This window comes from Scyliorhinus torazame, chromosome 27 (genome assembly GCF_047496885.1).
Source record: "Scyliorhinus torazame isolate Kashiwa2021f chromosome 27, sScyTor2.1, whole genome shotgun sequence".
Lineage (NCBI taxonomy): Eukaryota > Metazoa > Chordata > Chondrichthyes > Carcharhiniformes > Scyliorhinidae > Scyliorhinus > Scyliorhinus torazame.
The window spans coordinates 19,033,852-19,057,465 of record NC_092733.1 but is presented as its reverse complement, the minus strand read 5'-3'; the positions used below and the strand labels follow the sequence as shown (position 1 = coordinate 19,057,465).

Sequence of the window (23,614 nt, the reverse complement as noted above, 5' to 3'; positions counted from 1 at the left end):
ACTGATTTTGGTTCAGTAACAGACCTCCGTGAGAATAACCAATTCATTTCATCAGGTTCAAAGTCTGACTTTGAATATGTCCCAACCTTTTATAACATGCAAAGCTACATGCAGTATTATACAAACAGTCACTACAGCAAGCACGTGGATTTTATAAACCATCTCATGACCAGGGCATTTCCAAACTCACAAGGAACATACAAGTGGCAGGCCACAGCATTTAGTGATTGTGCCACAGAACCAGCAGTCCAGAAGTCCCAGGTACATATCCCAAAGGAGGAAAGATGCGAAACCGCATTTAAGAAATATGGTAAACCCAAGTTATTTGTGGGATAGCACCTTGGCAGGAAATGAGAAGTGACCTTGATAGCTGCCAGATTACTGTGAGAAAAAAAAAAATCAATTTTGTTCATGCGCAGCCTTCCCAGTCTGGAGTATAGCCCACACCTTGTTCTTCAGATACATCCGCTCTAAAACAACAGCAGTTACGATGGGGATGGCTATCTCAACATATTGCAGAGAAATTGCATTACAAGTTCAGCATTAGTGTGGCACACAAGAGGGCAGGGCCAGTTCTACAGACATCAGCATGTCACAGCAAGGTCCTGCCTTATTCAAGACAATGGGAGATGGAACCGATTTAGAATATCAGATGTCAACTCGTCTCCCCACAGGCCCCATTTTAAAATGGATCTGGAGAGAGCGGTGGTATGAAATGCACAGAATTCAGAACACACTGGTCGGGTGGCGACATTTAAAAACGGAGTCAGATTCTCTACCAGGTGCGCTGCTCCAATTTGGTTCTGTGGTAAAACACAGTACAAGACGGATCATAAATCAAATCTCCTCTGCTCCTCTTTCTCTGGAGAGGCAGTAGAGTTAGGGGCAACTGAAGAAGGGCATTTCTCTAACCTGTGAGAAGTTGAAACATTGCAGCTCACTGAAGTATTTACAAAATCCAAACTAGTCAAATTACATGAAATTTAGCCCTTTGCCAGAGGATCTGCAGCTGTGTGATTCACTTAGTTCAAAGCCACTGAAACAATGGCAGGCTCTAATCTCAACTCATTGCCATTTCCCTGGCTGCGTAGTTCACCAGTAACTCGAGCAAAAAGGGGGGGGGGGGGAGAGAAAGAAGAGAGTCAGTTGGGAGGGTCACAGAAACCTGAAGAAAGACTGAAACTTCCTGAACTATTCATGTACCAGCTGCTAAACATTCCCTGGGGTAAAATTTAGGTAAATAAGCCACCATCGTTAAACCACTCTCAGAACAAGCTTAAGGTTGAGAAACAGAGATCGACAAGGCACCCAAAGCACATCTTTAACTCGCTGTGGCTAAGTGCTCAGTGTGTGCGCTATTTAATCAACCACTCTACGGACATGGTGTGACGCAGTCGCCAAACAAAATACTGTGAAATAAAAGTTACTGCAGAGACTGCTGTTCCCATGTTCAAAATCATGACAAATGGAGAGGGAAAAGAGTGCAGGAAGTGCAAGGATTTCAGAGGCCAGCCAGAATATTTTCATAAAATGAAGAGGGACTAGGAGTTCTGGGATATAGGTGTCCACTTACACTAAAAGCTTATGCATAGGGGACAAACCATAATCACTGGATACTGCAAAAGGTCTATGGACCCTGACAATATTTCAGCAATAGCATCGATGTCTGGTGCACCAGAACGTGCTGCACCCCTAACCAAGCCGTTTCAGTACAGTTCCAATACTGGCACCTACCCTCCAATGTGAAAATTGCCTAGGTATGCCCTGTACAGAAGAAAACACGGCCAATTACCACCCTATACAGTCTACTCTCTATCATCGGCAATGATGGAAAGGGCCATCAACAGTGTTATCAAGGCAACACGGTGGCGCAGTGGTTAGCATTGCTGCCTCACAGTGCAGAGGTCTCAGGATTGATCCCTGCTCTGGGTTACTGTCCGTGTGGAGTTTGCACATTCTCCCCGTGTTTGCATGGGGTTTCGCCCCCACAACCCAAAGATGTGCAGGGTAGGTGGATTGGCCACGCTAAATTGCCCCTTAATTTTTTTCTTCATTTAAAAAAATTAAATTAGAATACCAATTTCATTTTTTCCAATTAAGGGGCAATTTAGCGTGGCCAATCCACCTACCGTGCACACCTTTGGGTTGTGGGGGCGGAACCCATGCAAACAAGGGGAGAATGTGCAAATTCCACACGGACAGTGACCCAGAACCGGGATCGAACCTGGGACCTCGGCGCCGTGAGGCTGCAGTGCTAACCACTGTGCCGACGTGCTACCCAAATTGCCCCTTAATTGGAAAACACTGAATTGGGTCCTAAACGTTTTAAAAGTGTTATCAAATGGCACTCACTCAGCAATAATAAAAGCAAATTACTGCGGATGCTGGAATCGGAAACGAAAGAGAAAATGCTTGAAAATCTCAGCAGGTTAACGTTAGCTCTTTTCTCTCCCTACAGATGCTGCCAGACCTGCTGAGATTTTCCAGCATTTTCTCTTTCCTTACTCAGCAATAACCTGCCCACGGATGCTCAGTTTGGGTTCCACCAGGGTCACTCAGATCCTGACCTCATTCCATGCTGCTCCACGATGGATAAAAGAGCTAAATGCCAGCGTGAGGGGCGAGACTACCCTTGACATCAAGGCAGCATTTGACCAAATATGGCATCAAGGAGCCCGAAGAACTCTCCACTGGTTGGCGTCATACGTGGCACAAAGGAAGATGGCTGTGGTGGTTGGAGGTCAATCATCTCAGCTCTGAGACATCACTGCAGGAGTTCCTCAGGATAGTGTCCAAGGCACAATCATCTTCAGCTGCTTCATCGATGACCTCCCTTCCATCACAAGGTTCCCTGATGTCTGCACAACATTCAGCACCATTCGTGGCTCCTTGGGTACTGAAGCAGTTCACGTCTAAATGCAGCCAGGCAATACCCAGGCTTGGGCTGACAAGTAACGTTCACACCACACAAGTGCCAGGCAATGAGCAATTCTAACGAGAGGATCTAACCATTTGCCCCTCGACTTTCAACGGCATTACCATCGTTCAAGGGCAACACAGTGGCAGTGGGTTAGCCTTGCTGCCTCACGGCGCCGAGATCCCAGGTTCAATCCCGGCTCAGAGTCACTGTCCGTGCGGAGTTTGCACATTCTCCCAGTGTTTGCATGGGTTTCGCCCCCACAACCCAAAGATGTGCAGGGTAGGTGGATTGGCCACGCTAAATTGCCCCTTAATTGGAAAAAATGAATTGGGCACTCTAAATCTTTTTTAAAATTACCATTGTTCAATTCTGCACCAATTAACATCCTGGGGTGTACCATTGACTAGAAACTGTATTGAACTAGCCGTTGACCGTGACTACCAGAGCAGGTCAAAGGTTAGGAATCCTGCAGTGAGCAATTCCCCAAAGCCTGTCCACCATCTACAAGGCACAAGTCAGGAGTGTAATGGAATATGCTCCATTTGCCTCAATGAATAGCTCCAACAACACTCAAGAAGCTCAACACCACCCATGACAAAGCAGCCCGCTTGATTGCTACCCCTTCCAGAAACATTCCATCTGTAGCATCTAAAAGAAGCACTGCAGGAACTTACCGAGGCTCCTTTGGCAGCACCTTCCAAACCCACGACTACTACCATCCAGAAGAACAGGAACAGCAGATACCTGGCTACACACCACTTGGAAGATCCCCTCCACTCACCATCCTGACTTGCAAGTATATCAGCCATTCGTTCACTGTTGCCGAGTCAACATCCTGAATTCCCTCCCCAACAGCACTCTGGATGTACCTACCCCTCAAGAGACCGCAACAGTTCAAGGTAGAGGCTCACCACCACCTACTGAAGAGCAATCAAGGATGGGCAATAAATGCTAGTCTAGCCAGCAATACCCACATCCCATGAATAAGTCCAAATGTTTGAGTCACTCCACGTCTGGCCCAGCTAGATTTTCTAGTTTTTTTTCTTCCAACACGGTCTATCCCATGATTCAACAGGAAATACAAGGATTGAGCTTGGTCTAAATCTGGAAACGTAAACAGCAATGCCAAATCTACAGAATTCCTAGTGCAGGAGGCCATTCGGCCCATCGAGTTCACGCTGACCCTTCGAAAAAGCACCCTAACCTCCATCCACTCCCCTATCTCTGTAACCCACACATCCTGAATATCTTTGGACCGTGGGAGGAAATCCACGGCAACACAGGGAGAATGTGCTTGCAGTTTCGGCTTGCCATTAGAGAAGTATGCAGCACTGCTTAACTCAAAAGAGGTTCCAACAAAACACCCAAAGAGCCGATCCAACGTTGCACTGATGCAGAGGTGATCGAGCCTGGGGACCTTTTTCTTTATTAATTGTCCACCTTCTGCCAGGGAGTGTGAGAAATCAACATTGGTGGCAACACGGGTCGACATGTGGCGCAGTGGTTAGCACTGGGACGGCAGCGCTGAGGACCCGGGTTCGAATCCCAGCCTAGGGTCACTGTCCGTGTGGAGTTTGGGCATTCTCCCAGTGTCTGCGTGGGTTTCACCCCCACAACCCAAAGATGTGCTGGTTAGGTGGATTGGCCATGCTAAATTGCCCCTTAATTGGGAAAAGAAAAATAATTGACTACTCAATTTTTAAAGTGGTGGCAACACAGGTTACCAAAGTGAGTTCAAACACCAGTGGAACTGTACCCAGGGCTGTTAACTACCTTCGCAAGTGGGGCAAGAAAAGGAGACGAAAAAATATTCCAGTGTTACAGAAGAACATAGCAAACAACACGTAGTCTGTGATTAAGATCGAATGGCAGTGAGAAATCTCACTGTCACACACTGTGAAACTATCATAGCTCAAAATTAAGGAAAACACACCTGGACCTCACTCCGAATAGCTTTAGATTTTGTCATCTTCCCCCTCTCTCTAGGAATGTAACTCCTGCTGGAGCTCAAACACATCCTTTTTGCTGAATCCCACAGGAGACCATTGTTTCCACTTCACATGTGCGAACCACCACTTTTTGATCTGCAGACATGTGAAATTATCAGTATCGAAGAGTGAAGTGATCAATCACAGCTGGGGATTACGACAAGACACTGGGAACAAAAGCTGAAAATGTTCGTTCAAACACAGCTTTGGTTCAAGGCTGCGTTAACATTACCACTCTGTTGTCCTCAAATCCAATGGCCACTTCCTTTAGCTCTTTAAGGAACTGGCGGGGGTGGGGGGTGGAGAATAGCTGTTGTTACAGTGGAAGTCGGAGATCAAAAATCTTTTGTAAGAGGAGACAAGGCTGTTCACAATTCTAGGACAAAGCATGTTATTTTGCCAATACACAGTGGCCTCAAGAATGAAGTGGGTTCAAACAATTTAAACTGGGTTAAGGCAGTATTTAGCATCTTAGAAATGTTCCATTTCCCACCCTTGGTTTTTTTTTTAAATGGATAAAAATAAAGCATCAACTGGTGTGATTGTGCTTTTCCTGTGCCAATTGCTGATTGGAAATTCCAATTTTAGCAAACAGGAACTCTGCAGAAGCCGTGAGCAATTACATTACTTCCTGGACAAAATTTTGTCCCTATCTCATCTCCTCCAGCCTTGCACCTCCCTCCTACCAGAACTATACTTGCCCAGTTTTAACTTCTTAGCCAACAGCTACACAGTTAGCAACAACTGTGCCTTCAACTATCGAAGCAGTACACTCCAGAACTTAAATAAAACCTGCCTCCCTTAACTCCTGTTCGAACCATCTTTCAAGCCCACCTCTAACCAAGCCAACAATCCTCCTAAGTTCACCTCTTGCAGTAATTTGGGACAGCTTCCTATCTATAAATGTAAACTGCTTTATTAAAAGAACAGCCCTAATTAAAATTGAACCCAGCTGAAAAGGAACTGCTAAGACAACTTTTAATAAAAGTGGATCAAGGCAACTTTAAATAGTTATTTTTCAAAAGCATGTCAAATTCTAATTGCACACTGACACCAACAACGTGAACTTGATATTCCTGCTCACACAAGTATCAGAACAATTTATGGAACTCTGCAGGACTGGGTGAGCAGTTGCAACTTCAACGAGGCCAGAGTTAGCAGATCATAGTACAAGCATCACTCTGGAACTCGAACACCAGGGGAAGGAGCAGTCCCCCAGCTGGGTGATTCTTTTCTCCTGCCGCTTGTCAATGTGGTTTCCACTGAACCACCCACGCCGTCAGGAAACCCGCAGGCAGGGGTTCACTGCCATAGGGAAAGAGGGAATCTCAACGGACAGAGAATTCCAACCAAATTTTACAGGAACACTGTCTGCCAGAGGTACCATCTTTTGGCAGAGGCGTTTAACTTAAGGCTCACCTGCCACCCCGAGCGACTGTAAAATTCCAACTAAGCTGTCACAAAGTTCTCCCAGAGCCCTGGTCACTGTTCATCCTTCAATCACTGCCAAAACACTTATCCAATTGCTGCTCGTGTACAGGTTTGGGGCTATTCTATTCCCTCAAAAATAGGACAAGAGGGCGGCACATGGTGCAGTAGTTCGCACTGGGACTACGACGCTGAGGACCCAGGTTCAAATCCCGGATCATGTGGAGTTTGCACATTCTCCCCATGTCTGCGTGGGCTTCACCCCCGCAACCCAAAATGTGCAGGTTAGGTGGATTGGCCACGCTAAATTGCCCCTTAATTGAAAAAATAAATAATTGGGTACTCTAAATTTATAAAATAAAAAAATAGGACAAAGGAGGTATCTTTAGAATTATGAAGAGGCTTGGAGACAGAAGTGGAAAAAATCTTTCTGCCAGAACTAGACGCCATAAATACAAGATAGTCAGCAACAATTGCTGCCTCTCAGCACCAGGGACCCAGGTTCAATTCTGCGTGGAGTCTACAGAACCTCAGTTTCCCCTCCGGGTGCTCGGTTTCCTCCCATAGTCCAACGATGTGCAGGTTAGGTGGATTGGCCATGCTAAATTGCCACTCAAGTGTCCAAAAGGTTAGGTGGGATTACAGGGATGGAGTAGGGGAATGGGTCTGGATAGGGTACTCTTTGAGGCTTAGTGCAGACTCGATGGGCTGTATGGTCTCCTTCTGCACTGTAGTATGGTATGATTCCAATCCAGGCAGAGATTTGATTTAACCAGAGAGTGAGGTTAGAATATGAAAATCTTGCCACAAGTAGTACTTCATTTCAACGCAAGCTCTTTAGAGAGGAAAAAAGAACAAACGTACAAAGGCTCTTTCACTTCCACCCCAAATCAAGGACTGGAATGAAAAGGGAAATATGTTATTCATCAACTGTACAGAACCCTGCTCAGGCCCCACTTGAAGTAGTGGTGTTCAGTTGAGGCATGATGCACCTCATGAACAGACAAGAGGCCACAATGCAAATTCGCCCCAATTACAACAGCACTTAATGGGTTAAAGTATGACAACTGGTTTCATAGACTATGAGGGGGCGACCTAAATCTTGGGTGCTCAAAATTGTAACGAGATTCAATAAAAGGTACATAGAGGAAATTACCTTTCAATGGAACAATTCAGAGCAGGACATTATTAAACTCGAGTGGGGCCAGTGAAATCGGAAACAGGTAGATGGAATTTGGAGGCGGGGGGCAACTAAAATGATTTTTGTTGCGAAAGGCTATGAAGCAATGCGGAAAACTAAATGGAGGTTGATCAGTGACGGTCTAAATGCATTAATCCTGTTCCCCCCAAATCATATACTTAGTATAGTTTGTGCTGGAAGGATTGAAGATTACTTAAAATTTACTGAATAATTTTTGATGGCTCCATCTGCAAATTCAGATCTGGAAGGCCAGCACCCACGGGCAGGCATACGCATTCAGATTCAGCTGGCACGGCTCGATTTGGCTCCTTCACACCCACAGCGACTTGAAGGCCCAGCTTTCACATTCCAAGAGTACACTGCCAGGTTAACGGTCAATACAAAAAGTACAGTGGGCTCCAGCAATCAGAAAAAAAATGAGAAAATGTTCACTTTTACAGCACGAATTATCAGATTTTCATGGAAACACACACAGAACATTACAGCGCAGTACAGGCCCTTCGGCCCTCGATGTTGCGCCGACCTGTGAAACCACTCTAAAGCCCATCTACACTATTCCCTTATCGTCCATATGTCTATCCAATGACCATTTGAATGCCCTTAGTGTTGGCGAGTCCACTACTGTTGCAGGCAGGGCATTCCACGCCCTTACTACTCTCTGAGTAAAGAACCTACCTCTGACATCTGTCCTATATCTATCTCCCCTCAATTTAAAGCTATGGGCCACTGCTGTTTGTCATTTTTATAAATGACCTGGAGGAGGGCGTAGCAGGATGGGTGAGTAAATTTGCAGATGACACTAGTCGGTGGAGTTGTGGACAGTGCGCAAGGATGTTACAAGTTACAGAGGGACATAGATAAGCTGCAGCGCTGGGCTGAGAGGTGGCAAATTGAGTTTAATGGTGGGCTGAGAGGTGGCAAATGGAGTTTAATGCAGAAAAGTGTGAGGTGATTCATTTTGGAAGGAATAACAGGAAGACAGAGTACTGGGCTAATGGTAAGATTCTTGGCAGTGTGGATGAGCAGAGAGATCTGTGTCCATGTACATAGATCCCTGAAAGTTGCCACCCAGGTTGAGAGGGTTGTTAAGAAGGCGTACGGTGTGTTAGCTTTTATTGGTAGAGGGATTGAGTTTCGGAGCCATGTGGTCAGGCTGCAGCTGTACAAAACTCTGGTGCGGCCGCATTTGGAGTATTGCGTGCAATTCTGGTCGCCGCATTATAGGAAGGATGTGGAAGCATTGGAAAGGGTGCAGAGGAGATTTACCAGAATGTTGCCTGGTATGGAGGGAAGATCTTATGAGGATAGGCTGAGGGACTTGAGGCTGTTTTCGTTAGAGAGAAGAAGGTTTAGAGGTGACTTAATTGAGGCATACAAGATGATCAGAGGATTGGATAGGGTGGACAGTGAGAGCCTTTTTCCTCGGATGGTGATGTCTAGCACGAGGGGACATAGCTTTAAAATATTTTTTATTAAGGTTTTTTAACAACACAATTTTTCCCCTTACAAACAATAAACCTCCCCCCCCCCCCCCCCCCCCCCACCGGCAACAAAATAACGCAAATCTCCCTGGGCAAGATATATACATGGCAAGATGGTATATTTACATAGCTTTATACACTGGCTCTTGGCCACACGTACCGTTTCCCCCCACCCTCCATGCCATCTCCCGCTCGTCCACAACTCCACCGACTAGTGTCATCTGCAAATTTACTCACCCATCCTGCTACGCACACCTCCAGGTCATTTATAAAAATGACAAACAGCAGTGGCCCCAAAACAGATCCTTGTGGTACACCACTAGTAACTGGACTCCAGTCTGAACACTTCCCATCAACCACCACCCTTTGTCTTCTTCCAGCTAGCCAATTTCTGATCCAAACTGCTAAATCTCCCTGAATCCCATGCTTCCATATTTTCTGCAGTAGCCTACCGTGGGGAACCTTATCAAACGCTTTACTGAAATCCATATAAACCACAACTGCTTTACCCTCATCCACCTGTTTGGTCACCTTCTCAAAGAACTCAATAACACAGATCCAAAGAAATATAGGTCGACCAAATGATATCAGCTGATAAACCACACAGATTGCCTCTTCCAGTTCTACACTGGAGCAATCCCAAACAAATCTCAGTGCTATGATCTCGCTCCCATTTTTATCTACTTCAAATATTTACTCATTTCCGCTTGCTCAAAGACCACTAGTGCGTTGGATGAGAACGCAAATGGCTCTCTGTACATTCTATGATTCTCAGCCTCCACTCAGGGAAAGCTCTAATAACTTGCCGCAGGAATAAAGGTCTCTGTCCTCAAACGGTAATTTCATGTTTCTTTGCCACAATAGGTAACTTTCCCCACCCCCCTATTCATTACCAAAACCTTCAACGTTAGAAACTTTGTTAAATCTTCCCAGCAGTAGTAGTTCAAAGATCACCCCATGCCTGGCATCACCCTGTTGAATCATGACTTTAGAGCCTCTCCAGGACCAAGCTGGTCACTGTATACCACAAACGATTCATCAAACTACATTGCTCAGATCTATGTAGAGGCCACTTAGGACAAGACGTTATAGAACCAACACTTGAGTCATGCATATTTCGGCCGGGACCACAGTGCTCTCCAGCAACCTGCTGAAACCTGCTCTCAAGCAGAGAGTACAGGATCAGACCTGGCTCCGATTTCCAGACTCCAATAAATATAGGAGCAATCACTTTACACAAGATGCTGAAGGGCAGTCAGCACTTGTAAAAACCATGTCCAGGCATGAGTCAGCACCGCCAGGAGAACTGAGCAAAGTTTCCTCTCTGGCTTTGCCCATAGCCTGAACTGCAATCGACTGCAACATTACTACATGCTGAGTATGCAGCAGGGCTGCTCTCTGCTAATGTCTGTTCGTTAGTACGCAGTTCACACACTGATCCCTTCAAACTGGCTAGTCTTTCACCCACTCGCATTAGATTAGCCTGCCAAAGCACCACTATGCAAGATAGACCGTCGCTGCATTAATGTCTTCAGACGTCCAATCTTCAGACATTCTTCCTGAGTTAACAAAGATACTAACAAACTACTTAAAGGTATGGAGGTGCTGCAAGGATGTTACTTAGGATACAAACCCCTTATAATAATTCATCAGCAGCCACATCAGCTACTGCCAAGAGAAATATTAGCCTGACGATACATACATACATATATGTCTAAAAGACCAACTCTCTCTCTCTCCAGCATTTCTAATTTTTCAGGTTTCCAGGAAATTCGTACTTTGCTTTTGACAGTATTGTTTCCTCAACCTAAAAACGAATAACTCGCTTATGTCCATCTATTACCTCAATATCAGGAGATATCCCTCCCAACGCACCATTGTATCACACTATATGCTCATTGTCCTGCCCATTGGAATCAAGGCTCCATATACCTCTCTCTCCAACTTCAGTGCTTTCCCAGGAACTCCCTGAAATATATCACTGAATTGCTCCCATTCCCAGAAGTGCACTGCTGGCCTTGCAGGTATTCCGACAGACCAGCCAGCACATGTTTGACATGCACTTCAGTTACCCAACTGCCGGTGGATCAGAGCCTAATCTAACACAAGTGGGTGAAAGGCCTGCGTCAGGCACTTGAAATGAGTCGCAGATGCAGAGGTCACAGTAGTTCATGTGGCGAGGCAGCTGTTTTAGCAGGCCTGGTCATCAAAAGTAACCCTTGTATTTTCAAAGGGGTCAGGTAACACGTCTTTCCTCCCATAATGATGTTTTTTTAACCAAAGCTTGACATCTCTCCCAAATGATGTCCTGCCGCTGGCCGCAATTCTCAGTTTAAAAAGACAGCCTTAACGCACGCAGTGTGTAAAAATCAGAGAGCGGCTACTTTGTCCTAGGTCGGTGAAATCAGGAGCAGGGCGTACATTTTTTTGATCATTGTAAGAGTTGGTGGGACATAGAATTCCCGAAAAATAGTAGTGAAAACAGAATCATAAGAGGGGAAAATAAAGGCTTGGGAGGAACAAAAAGAGAGGAAAATTTGATGAGGCAAAGAGAAATAGGATCTCACAAGGGCCAACAGACGCACGACAGCCGAAATACCTTCCTCCTGGACTAAAGAAATTCACAATGATTAGGAGAACATTCAGAAGCGTTCTTCCTCTCAGTGAATTACGACATATCAGTTACCCATGTATTCAAACAGCTGAAATGCATTAATTAGACTTTGTCTACAGTTGGCAAAGTTCTGTACACACCTGTAATAATGGAATTAAATTATTCAGTATCGAATGTTACAGTAATTAACAGGCTGTTATATGCAAGAACAAGCACTCCTCATCTGCAGTTTGAGGGGGTTTAAATCCACACGCCCAGTAACTTGTATTTTCCGATATCTCAGATTTACCAGCAATGAGGCAATCCTGTCAGAAACCCTTTAAAAAAAAACTCCAGCCCGTTAGAACTTAAACACGATGGGGACAGCGGTTAGCATTGTTGCCTCACAGCACCAGGGACCCGGGTTCAATTCCAGCCTTGGGCGACTGTGTGGAGTTTGCACTTTCTCCTCGTGTCTGCGCGGGTTTCCTCCAGGTGCTCCGGTTTCCTCCCACAGTCCAAAGATGTGCAGGTTAGGTGGATCGGCCTTGCTAAATTGCCCCTTAGTGTCCACCACGTTAGGTCGGGTCACAGGGATAGATAGGGTAGAGGCGTGGGCTTAAGTAGGGTGCGCTTTCCAAGGGCTGGTGCAGACCCGATGGGTCGAATAGCCCCCTTTTGCACTGTAAATTCTTTTAATAAGCAAGTGCATGCTTGGAGTTGGCCTATCCTCAACAGCTGGACTGTCAGGTGCTAGGGAGCACCAAATTCGCAAGGGGAAACAATTTATAAAACTCATCATTCAAATGGGCTGCCATGTTAATTTTCTTCCCATTGTAGAGCTGTCTGACAGATACAACATAACACAATATCAGAAATCACTGTGAATCTGGACGGATCAGATTTGAAACGTGAATCTGTCCTTTTGGATTCTGACCAGCCAGTCGGGCACCCTTTCTAGCTTTGTTTCCAATGTTCAACATTTAGATTTTTCTCCACCTTACACCTGCCAGCGAGCGATTGACACAGAAATTAATAACCAGACACAGCTCTTCCTATGCCGAACACATGGGCTGCTGTTTTTTGGGAACCAGTAGATCCCCAAACTGGTTTGATGGTTTGCCTTCAGGACCAAATTGTCAGACACACTACTCCAGGGAAAGGATTCCAAGACGAAAGACCCACACGGCAGGCAAGACAGACAACGATCAATACTGAGCATCGTCTATTTAAAGAAATTTAGAAGCACCTTAAACAGACAGCTGCTAAATGAGAAAGCCACAGTACACAAACACTGCAGAATTTATATGTACAAAACAGCTGACTTGCACGTCAAGGTTGCACAGTTGCTGGCTCACAAGGCAGCTTTTCAAACAACTCAAAGTTTACTTCTACGATTCAGGTCATTATCGGAGGCCCTTGGGGTACATCCTAAACTTTATTGCAAATGCATCATTTGTTCACATTTGTCAGAATTATTCTTTCTTGTGCACTGCTGGATTGGTTCAGTCAGATGACCTTGCAAGTGCAAAAATAAGCTTGTTAAACAATCTCGAACCAGGCACCTGCCTGTGGTTTCTCAGGGACCTCTGATATGAATTATACATAATTACACACCCCAAACAAAATCAGTTTAGGGAAGCCCAGAGGCCAACAGCTCAGCACAGAGACAGAAGTCACTGGCTGGTGCACTGTTACCACACAAAAAGGGAAACTGGATTCCTGACTCATCGTCTAATCAGCTTTCAGAACTGTGCAAAAGGTTCACCTGTTATGCAAGCACTGTAAAAGTGGATTTTTGTACAAGCCAGACGAGAAACTAAAACATTCCTAGACCTGGCTCAGATATAACGAGCAAGGACAGAAAACATTGGCAGCTACATGGTGGTGGAATATATTTACAATGGAGTTCCATACACCCCTCTTTCACTCGCCTCCCCAGCTTTATGCCACCAATTCAACTGGAATATGATCCGCAAGCATCAATGCATCTTGATTAGGTGTCAACAGAAAATGCCTTCATGACTATTTGACCTGCAAGGCAACAGCCCACCCATACCCCAACACTTTCCAGGGCCACACCTGTCAGGGAGAGCAGGAACCCAGGCTGGTTTCATACCACCAACACCAGCTCACGTACCGTCTCCCCTACTATTCCCAGCAAGCAGCAGCAAAGTTAGCATATTTAAAAAATAATAATAATCTTTGTCACAGGTAGGCTTACATTAACACTGCAATGAAGTTACTGTGAAAATCCCCTAGTCACCACACTCCGGCACCTGTTCAGGAACACGGTGGGATTCAGAATGTCCAAATTACCTAACAAGCACGTCTTTTGGGATTTGTGGGAGGAAACCCGAGCACCTGGAGAAACCCACGCAGACACAGGGAAAACGTGCAGACGCCGCACAGACAGTGACCCAAGTCGGGAATCGAACCTGGGTCCCTGGAGCTGTGAAGCAACAGTGCTAACCACTGTGCTACAAATTCATAACCATTGTCTGTAAAACTCTTTGGGGCATCCAACGGAAGTATTTTAAAAAAATGTTTTAAGTGTATCAGCCACTGCTGGAGTACAGGAAACTTGACAGCCAATGTCCACATAAAGTTCCAATGAACAGCAACATCATAGTGGCAAAATTATTTAATATTAAAACAGTCAGAGGACCAGGGGGGAATTCCTCTTCAAAATAACACCATGGGGTCCATTAGCCCCACGCAGAGGGAGCAGGCAGGCACAGGGGCTCAGTTCAACATCAACACTGCAGCACTCCCTCAGTCCTGCACTGGAGTGTCAGGCTACCTTTCTGAGCCTCTGGACTGGAACCCATCACCACATGACTCAGAAGCAACAAAGTGCTACTCGGTGAGTCATGGCCGAGGAGACTGTAGCCTCTATTGGAGGCCCAGTCAAATGAACAAAAAAAAGGGTCACAGAGGACAACGAGAAGTCAACCTGAAACCTCTGGCAATCTTGCGTTTAGTTTAACTCTGAGCACATGACACGGAGCACCCGTCACCACTTCAGCGATGTTTCTTTTTAAAATGGGAGGTTGTGCCCTAAGCCATCTGAAGTTAATTCTTTATTATGACTTCACTATTGTGGGAAAATGCTGCAGTTCCACTGTCTTGGGACTAGACTAGCATCACAAAAGGAAGTCCATTATATAACAAAAGATGATGTTAACTGCTACTCATGTTTGGCTAAGCTGGTTGCGAAGATCTTATTAGCTGCTGCTGACAAATACTGCTTTTCAAAGAGCAAAGGCAGTAGAAAAAAATGTCAATTAGCAGTGATTACAAGCAAAGATTTGTCGGGTTATCTTCTGCATACCATTAAGCACCTTTTATAGATGCAAGTCTGTGGACCCAAACCATTCCTCCCGCAAACAAGCAGGCTGCACGATGAAATAACGCCTTCTGCAAACATCCTCAGGGGCCTTTCTACCTTCCTGTTCTTCTCGTGCACAGGCACAAAAACGGAGTGTGTGACCATCTCACGCGTGATAATGTCTTAACCAAATAGAGCATGTGCCATCAGAAACGACAGTGGCACACTGTGTGCTTTACAAATTGGATTAATATTTCCTCATGATTCAAGTGCATTCAGCAATCCATGCCCCCAGATCACCTGATGGCATACTCACCTACTTGCAGTACCCGATCGATGGCTCCAGTCTCCAATAATCTTAGCCCTTTGTTGAACGGAACCTCACCATCCTTCTCCCCTTCCTGACACTGATAGCTGAGTGAGGAGTACATGCAGATCTCCCGCTCATTCCTGGGGAAGGACCAGAAAATAATCCTCCGCTGAACTGGTTCTGGAATGCGAGAAAATCTCTCCTCTACCTAAAAATAAAATGCACACAGAATAAAGGAAACGAAAGTGGAGCAGTAGAGAATAGCACAATAACGGTTTCAAGATCTTAAGACAATAGCGGGGGAACAGAGTGCTTCCAAAATGTATCCTGGTTTTCAGAAGTAATCAATAGAATGATATTGACTCCAAAGTTAAATAAAGCGATATCCTTTTACCAACTTTCATCGAGCCGTGCAGTACAGAAAAGGTCTTCGGCCCATCAACAAAACTAAATTTACACTAATCCCACCTCCCAGCAGCACTTGGCCCATAGCCTTGGGCCATGTACTTTTTAAACGGTTGTGAGGCTTCCTGCCTCTACACCCCCCCCCTCCCCCCGCGCCCCCCCCCCCCCCCCCCCCAATCCAGGCAGTACATTCCAGACTCCCACCACCGTTTGGGGAACTTTTCTCAAAACCCCTCTAAACCTCTTGCCCTCACTTTCAAATTATACCACCATGCTATTGATCCTTCATCCAAGGGGAACAGCTGCTTCCCAACCATCCTGTCCATACTCCTCAATCTTACAAACCTCAATCAGCCTCCTCTGCTTTAAAGAAAACAACCAAAGTATATCCAGTTTCACAGCTCAAATGCTCCATCCCGGTGAATCTACTCTGCACCCTCTCCAATGCAATCACATCCTTCCTATAGCGAAGCAACCAGAACTCCACAGAGTGCTCCAGCTGTGGGCCGAACCAAAGTTGTGTACAGCTCCATCATAACTTCCCTGCTCTTATAATCTATGCCACGACTGATAAAAAGACACCCGCATGCCTCAACTACCCAATTAACCTGCGCTGCCATCTCCAGAGATCTGTGGACAAGAACCCAAAGATCCCTCTGGTGTCCGGCCATTCATCAAGTACTCCATTGTCTTGCTACTCCTTCCAAAGTGCATCATCTCGCACTTTTCACAATTAAATTCCATCTGCCACCGAAAAGCTCAACCCGTCACCTACCACTAAGCTAGTTTTGGACACACCTTGCTAAGCTAGTCTAAATCCTGTGTGCTTTTTAATCTTCTTTATCAGTCTCTTATGTGGGACATTGTCAAAGGCTTTGCTGAAATCCCTATAAACTACGTTGATTGCACTATCCACATACCTAATCAGCTCCCCGGGAAATTCAATTAATGTCTGTTAGGCATGGCCTCCCTCTGACAAAGCCATGCCGCCTATCCCTGATCAAACCCTACCTCTCCAAGTGGAGATCGATTCTCTCCTCCAGAATTGTCTCCAATAGTTTCCCTACCGCTGATGAGGCTCGGCTGGTCTGTAATTCTCTGGTTTACATCTACCGCCCTACTTGAAAATTAGAACCCCATTTGCTGCCCTCCAATGTTCTACCACTTCCCCTGTGGCCACACAGGAATTAAAAATTTGAGGCAGAGCCCGTGTAATTTTCTCCCTATTAAGCCCACCAAATCCTCCATGGACAGCATGGTGGCACAGTGGTTAGCACTGCAGTCTCCAAACCAGGGACCCAGGTTCAATACCGGCCTTGGGTTACTGTCTGTGTGGAGTTTTCACGTTCACCCAGTGTCTGCGTGGGTTTCCTCCGGGTGCTCCGGTTTCCTCCCAGTCCAAAGATGTACGGGTTAGGTGGATTGGCCATAATAAATTGTTTCTTAATGTCCAGGGATGTGCATATTAGGTTATGGGGTTACTGGGATAGAATGGGTGGATGTGCGAGCGCTCTTTTGGAAAGTCAGTGCAGACGCGATGAGCCAAATGGTCTCCTACTGCACTGTAGGGATTCTATTCGAATACTTCCTCGCTCTCCAAGTCAAACTGTACCCCACAGTCCCTCCCTGAATTCTGGTCCTACATCGTCCTTTTCCCGAGTGAAGACAAATGTGAACTGCTGAAAAGAGTCACTATATTTAAGACAGCAGACCCTGCAAGGGGTTCCTTTAAACATGGAACATGCAACCATTGATGACTATTAATTCTGCACAGGATTAGCTAGCCACATCCCAGGAATCGCTTTAAAGTAAAAATCAGCCACTCTTCCCTTTCCAGCCCAATCCCCACCATCTTCACTAGTCAGTTCTGTAGCTTGCTTTCATAAACCACCACCCTATCTGATGAGGGAAGGACTAACCAGAACTAGTTGGAAAACGTTAAAGAAAAAGGCCATTTGGCCCATCAAGTCCATTCTTTCCACAGATTATGTATAATTTATCCCAACATAGTCTCCACACTAAGCATGAGTTGAAGGGCCACAGCTTTTTCCCTTCATTTGTTGGCAGTTCAGATGCAAGTTTTGAACACAGATTTCTTCAAAACTACACGATGGGAATATTTTGCCAGCTGACTGCGTTACGAGCTATCTCAAGTAGCTGCCAAAAGGAGAAGACTAACTGAATTTCCACTAGAAACAATCAGACTTCAGAAAACTAGATTAACCCTGAGCCAATGTTTGCAGCTGGTGTCATTAACCTACAAGCCCATACACTTTCAAAATAAAAAAATTTAGGAGTACACAATTATTTTTTCCAATTAAGGGGCGATTTAGCATGGCCAATCCGCAGCTACCCTGTACAGCTTTGGGTTTGTGGGGATGAGACCCACGCAGACGCGGGGAGAATGTGCAAACTCCGCAACAGACAGTGACCCAGGGCCGGGATCATACCCGGTTCCTTGTCGCCGTGAGGCAACAGTGCTACGCACCGCGCCACCCTCACACTTTTAAACAAGGAAGGTTAGCCCATTTATTCTCAAATTAAGGCAGAGCTCGTGATAGCAGAGCACTGGGCAGTAGCACACCATCAACACATCAAAAAACTCTGCACCTAAACCAATGCACTCAGACAAAATTCTCAACGGGTTAAAATGATTTCATCAACATCTTGCATCTACGTGGCACCTTGAACATACTGCAGCACCCGAGGTGCTTCGTAGGAGCACTATAAAACAAAGTCAGAGTCACACAAGAGGATGAGGACACATGGCCAATAGCTTCAAAGAGCTAAACTTTAAGGAATTCTGAAAGGAAGTAGTTTAGGGTGGGAATTCCAAGAGATTGGAAAGCACGCACAAGAATTTTAAAATCTAGGGCCGAGAGAGAAGATGGGTCAGCAAGCACAAGGATCTTGGGTGAATGAGACTCAATGAGAGCTACGTCATGGACAGGGCTTTAAGTTGAGTGTCTTTAAGACAGAAGTTGGTAAATTCTTGATTTCTCGAGGAATTAAGGGCTATGGAGAGAGAGCGGGTAAATGGAGTTGAAATCAGCCATGATTGAATGGTGGAGGACTCGATGGGCCGAATGGCCTTACTTCCACTCCTGGTCTTGAGGCTTTAAGATCTCAAACGTGCAGAGGGAGGTCAGCCAGGATCAAGTGATCGTAACGCGCAAAATAAGACAGCAAAAAGGGAGTTCAGTCTGTAGAGGGATTCAAATGACAAATCGCTTAAGCATCATTTATGACTTCATAAGAACCCTTTTGATGGTCACAGCCTTTAACCTCCCTCCTTGGCATCTGTTATTCTGCAAATAGCATATCGATAGCGACACTACAAGAAACCACAAACCATGCTGTTTTTCTTGGAGATTTTTACTTTGAAGTGGAAAGGCTTTGTTATGGTGCTCTGGTAGTTGCTGCAGATTCAATCGCCTTGAGACAAAATTACGTCAGTCCAATGATTGTGGGACTGCTACGTCCAGGGAGGAGGAGGTAAAGGGGAGGGGAATGGCTCATGGTACTTTTTTTTCTAAAACGTATTTCCACACCCACTCAGATAACCAGGCGTCGGAATTAACACAAACCCCTTTTACAGAATTGACAACTGGGAAACTTTTCACAAACTTAAAATCCAGAGATCAAGAACAACTGAGAAACTTTTGGTGCAAAAGTAGTCAGTAATTCAAATCCACAAGACAAATCAACTTCAGGCAAGAACTTCTTCACATGAACCTTCTCCGATCGGAAGGGCAGCTGCCAGATTAGAAATCGTAATGTATACACAACATAATACACAGTTGGACTGATTAAAAGGTTTTTACAATTACAACTGGGTAGGGAATGTGCGACAACACCCCAATGAAAATCCAGTGGTCATCAAGGTCCGTAAACGCACAAACAGGCCGTTTTCAGGCTGATTTGATACTGCCCAATTGTCGAGGCAAACGTTGGAAGACTGTCTAAATTTATTTTACTCCCGGAAAACAGACTAAAACGCCTGCAAATGGTGCCAATAAAGAGACTGAATCAACAAACCAAAGTCTGAATGGTGGCCATCTTGACCAAGTTTCAGACAAAACCTCCTCTATGGGGTCACTAGGGCAGGAGAGGGCAGAGTGGTAATGTCACTGGACTAGTAATCCGGAGGCCCCCAGACTAATGACTGGGGACACCGGTTCAAATCCCACCATGGCAGCTCATGGAATTTAAATTCAATTAATTTTTTAAAATTGTGAATATAAAGAAATGGCTACTCTCAGTAATAGCGGCCATGAGACTATTGTCAGAAACACTCATCTGGTTCACTCAAGCCCTTTGGGGGAGGAACCTACCGTCCTCACTGGCGATGAGTTTGCGACTAGTGCAGTCGACTCAACTGCCCCTCTGAAATGGCCCTGCAACCCACACCGCTCAAGGGCAACAAACGCTGGCTTCGCAAGCAACGCCCACACAAAAAATCAAAACCATACAAGAAGTCCACCTTCCAGCAACCAGAACTTAAAAACTGTGCACGCACAACCAAACACATTCCAGGGCATGCTCCACAGAAATTAAATCTCGTACTCCGCGTCAGAAGCGATGCGAAAACAAAAGGCTAGATTCTCAGCGGAGCCTCAAACCAGCTACATTATCATTTCATGTACCCAACCTTGTAAAAGACTGGCAACACAGGATCAATTCTGCTGTGTGTCAATTCATTAGAATATTTTATTTGTTTCATGACTGCCAGCCCTTCCCTTTCGCTGAAGTTATGCCCTTCGTTGTTTAGAAATAGCATTGTGCAAATCGAGCCAACTTTACAAAACAAACATAGAAGCCAATGTAGAACAATTAGAGCAGGTCGCAGTACCAACTTACTGGTAAATAACTTTTTAAAAATAAAATAGTTGTGACTGCTATCTGCTGGACCACAGCAACCCAAAAATGCAATCTGGAGCAAAGACGCCAAAGTCCCTCACTGCTGACACTAGAATTAACTGCAAATTACACACACAAACGCGAAATGCGATGACTTCCACTGCAGGAATCAACCACGAGTGTCATTCTTACACGGGGAGGGGGAGAAAATGCAGGAGGAAGACACACTGGAGAAGCGATTCAATCTTTTTAAAAGACCCATTCTCCGTGCCCAGACTTTGACGCACAATGCATCATTCTCCTCCCTTCACCCTAAAAACCATTTCTTAAAATGTCCTTCCCACGCCCTCTCCCTGATTCGTAAAAATTATCCACAACATCCTCCATCTCTTTCCCACCCCCACCCCAAGCGAATTTTTACTTTCAACTGAGGGGAGGGGGAAAGAATTTTTGGGTGGGGGGGGTGCCCGCGTGGCCGGCGGGCGCGCGGCCGGCGGGAGGGGGGTGTACGGCGGGAGGGGGGTGTACGGCGGGAGGGGGGTGTACGGCGGGAGGGGGGTGTACGGCGGGAGGGGGGTGTACGGCGGGAGGGGGGTGTACGGCGGGAGGGGGGTGTACGGCGGGAGGGGGGTGTACGTGTGTACGGTGGGTGTGTATACGGTGGGTGTGTATACGGTGGGAGGGGGTGTACGTGAATACTGTGGGAGGGGGTGTATGTGTATACTGTGGGAGGGGGTGCATGTGTATACGGAGTGGAGGTATAAGTGTGTATGGTGCGAAGGGGGGGGTGTACGTGTGTATGGTTGGGGTGGGGTGCAGGTGTACAGTTAGGGGTTGTGTGTTTGTGTCTGCGGGGGTGCACGTGTGCTTGGTGGGGGAGGTATGGGGGTGGTGTGTTCGCACCCTGGGGGGTCGAATTGGAAGAAAGTCAGTCTCTTGGATGAGAGAAAAAAAATCCAGGAGCGGAATAATTATTTGGCTTTGGAAAAGTCTAACTGGTCAGCGGGACCGATTTGAATACCAAATTCTTTTGGGGTGGGGGGGGTAAAGAGGGGTTTTTTGGTTAATAGGAGAAGCTGAGCAGAGAGGGGGTAATTCAAGGGGGTGGGGTTCAAGAGGGTGGGGGGGGATTCAAGGGGGGTGGGGGGGGATTCAAGGGGGGTGGGGGGGGGATTCAAGGGGGGGTGGGGGGGGATTCAAGGGGGGGTGGGGGGGGATTCAAGGGGGGGTGGGGGGGGATTCAAGGGGGGGTGGGGGGGGATTCAAGGGGGGGTGGGGGGGGATTCAAGGGGGGGTGGGGGGGGATTCAAGGGGGGGTGGGGGGGGATTCAAGGGGGGTGGGGGGGGATTCAAGGGGGGGTGGGGGGGATTCAAGGGGGGGTGGGGGGGGATTCAAGGGGGGGTGGGGGGGGATTCAAGGGGGGGTGGGGGGGGATTCAAGGGGGGGGTGGGGGGGGATTCAAGGGGGGGGTGGGGGGGGATTCAAGGGGGGGGTGGGGGGGGATTCAAGGGGGGGTGGGGGGGGATTCAAGGGGGGGGATTCAAGGGGGGGTGGGGGGGGATTCAAGGGGGGTGGGGGGATTCAAGGGGGGTGGGGGGGATTCAAAGGGGGTGGGGGGGATTCAAGGGGGGTGGGGGGGATTCAAGGGGGGTGGGGGGGATTCAAGGGGGGTGGGGGGGATTCAAGGGGGGGGATTCAAGGGGGGGGATTCAAGGGGGGGGGGATTCAAGGGGGGTGGGATTCAAGGGGGGTGGGATTCAAGGGGGGTGGGATTCAAGGGGGGTGGGATTCAAGGGGGGTGGGATTCAAGGGGGGTGGGATTCAAGGGGGGGGGGATTCAAGGGGGGGGGGATTCAAGGGGGGGGGGATTCAAGGGGGGGGGGATTCAAGGGGGGGGGGATTCAAGGGGGGGGAGATTCAAGGGGGGGGAGATTCAAGGGGGGGGGATTCAAAGGGGGGGGGATTCAAGGGGGGGGGGATTCAAGGGGGGGGGATTCAAGGGGGGGGGGGATTCAAGGGGGGGGGATTCAAGGGGGGGGATTCAAGGGGGGGGATTCAAGGGGGGGGGATTCAAGGGGGGGGGATTCAAGGGGGGGGGATTCAAGGGGGGGGATTCAAGGGGGGGGATTCAAGGGGGGGAATTCAAGGGGGGGGGGAATTCAAGGGGGGGGGAATTCAAGGGGGGGGGAATTCAAGGGGGGGGATTCAAGGGGGGGGGATTCAAGGGGGGGGGGATTCAAGGGGGGGGGGATTCAAGGGGGGGGGGATTCAAGGGGGGGGAGGGGGGCGATTCGAAGGGGGAGGGGGATGGAGGGGCTGGCGGTGCTGAGGGGGAGGAGGCTCTGGTGAGTCTGACAGCTCGGGCTTTATTGCCTATTGTTTTCAGTCCCTCGCTCTCCAGTGTTGTTTACTGTGGTGATTTATTTATTTAACCAACCCTCCCCTCGCTCACCTGCTCGAAGGGCCATTTCTCCGCCACCTTCTTGGCGCTGATGTCCAGAAGGGTGTCGGGCTTGTGGAAGCGGCCGTGGCCGGCCTTTGTGTGGGCCGCTCTGGCCGCCATCCCCGCCGCTGTCGTCGCCCCTCCGCCACCGCCCAGGCACAGCCGCTTGGTCGGCGGCTCCGCTCCTCCTCCTCCGCCGTCCGCCATCGCCAACGACTCGCTCAACCGACTGACCGCACGCCGGCTGCCGCCCGCCCCTTTTATAACCTCCCCTACCCCGCCCCCGATGGCCACCCCGGCCCCGCCCTCCCCATTGGCGCGGCGGCACGTCAATCACCCACCCCCCCACCGTGCGCGGCCCCCTTCGCGCCCTCATTGGCTCTCGGTCCGTCCGGCCCCGCCCTCCCCATTGGCTAGCCAACATGTCAATCACCCGCCCCTCTTCGCCACGCCCCCTCCCTGCAGACGGCCCCGCCCACCCAGCTGCAGGGAGCATGAACAATGTCTATTACTGCAGGGCTGAGTCAGTCAGTCTCCTGTGTCTGGGGCAGTCTAGTCTTGGGCACTTTCTAGACCAGGGGACTGCGGATGAGCAATGTCCAAACTTTTATTTTATTTATTTTTTTATCATCTTTTTTGTGAATTCAGTCCTG

General features: G+C 47.6%; 1 protein-coding gene across 2 annotated transcripts in view; it reads right to left on the bottom strand.

Annotated features, from left to right (window-relative positions):
• Nucleotides 1-23,176, bottom strand: part of LOC140403275 (zinc finger SWIM domain-containing protein 5-like) — a 93,968-nt gene extending 70,792 nt beyond the window's left edge. For both annotated transcript variants that reach the window (XM_072491063.1, XM_072491064.1), the window contains exons 1-2: nucleotides 22,971-23,176; nucleotides 15,259-15,460 (exon numbers count right to left, since the gene is read on the bottom strand). In XM_072491063.1, coding sequence (XP_072347164.1) covers nucleotides 15,259-15,460; nucleotides 22,971-23,168 — 400 coding nt within the window. In that variant the 5' untranslated portion in view covers nucleotides 23,169-23,176. The remainder of the gene's footprint in view (nucleotides 1-15,258; nucleotides 15,461-22,970) is intronic.
• Nucleotides 23,177-23,614: the final 438 nt, after the last annotated feature.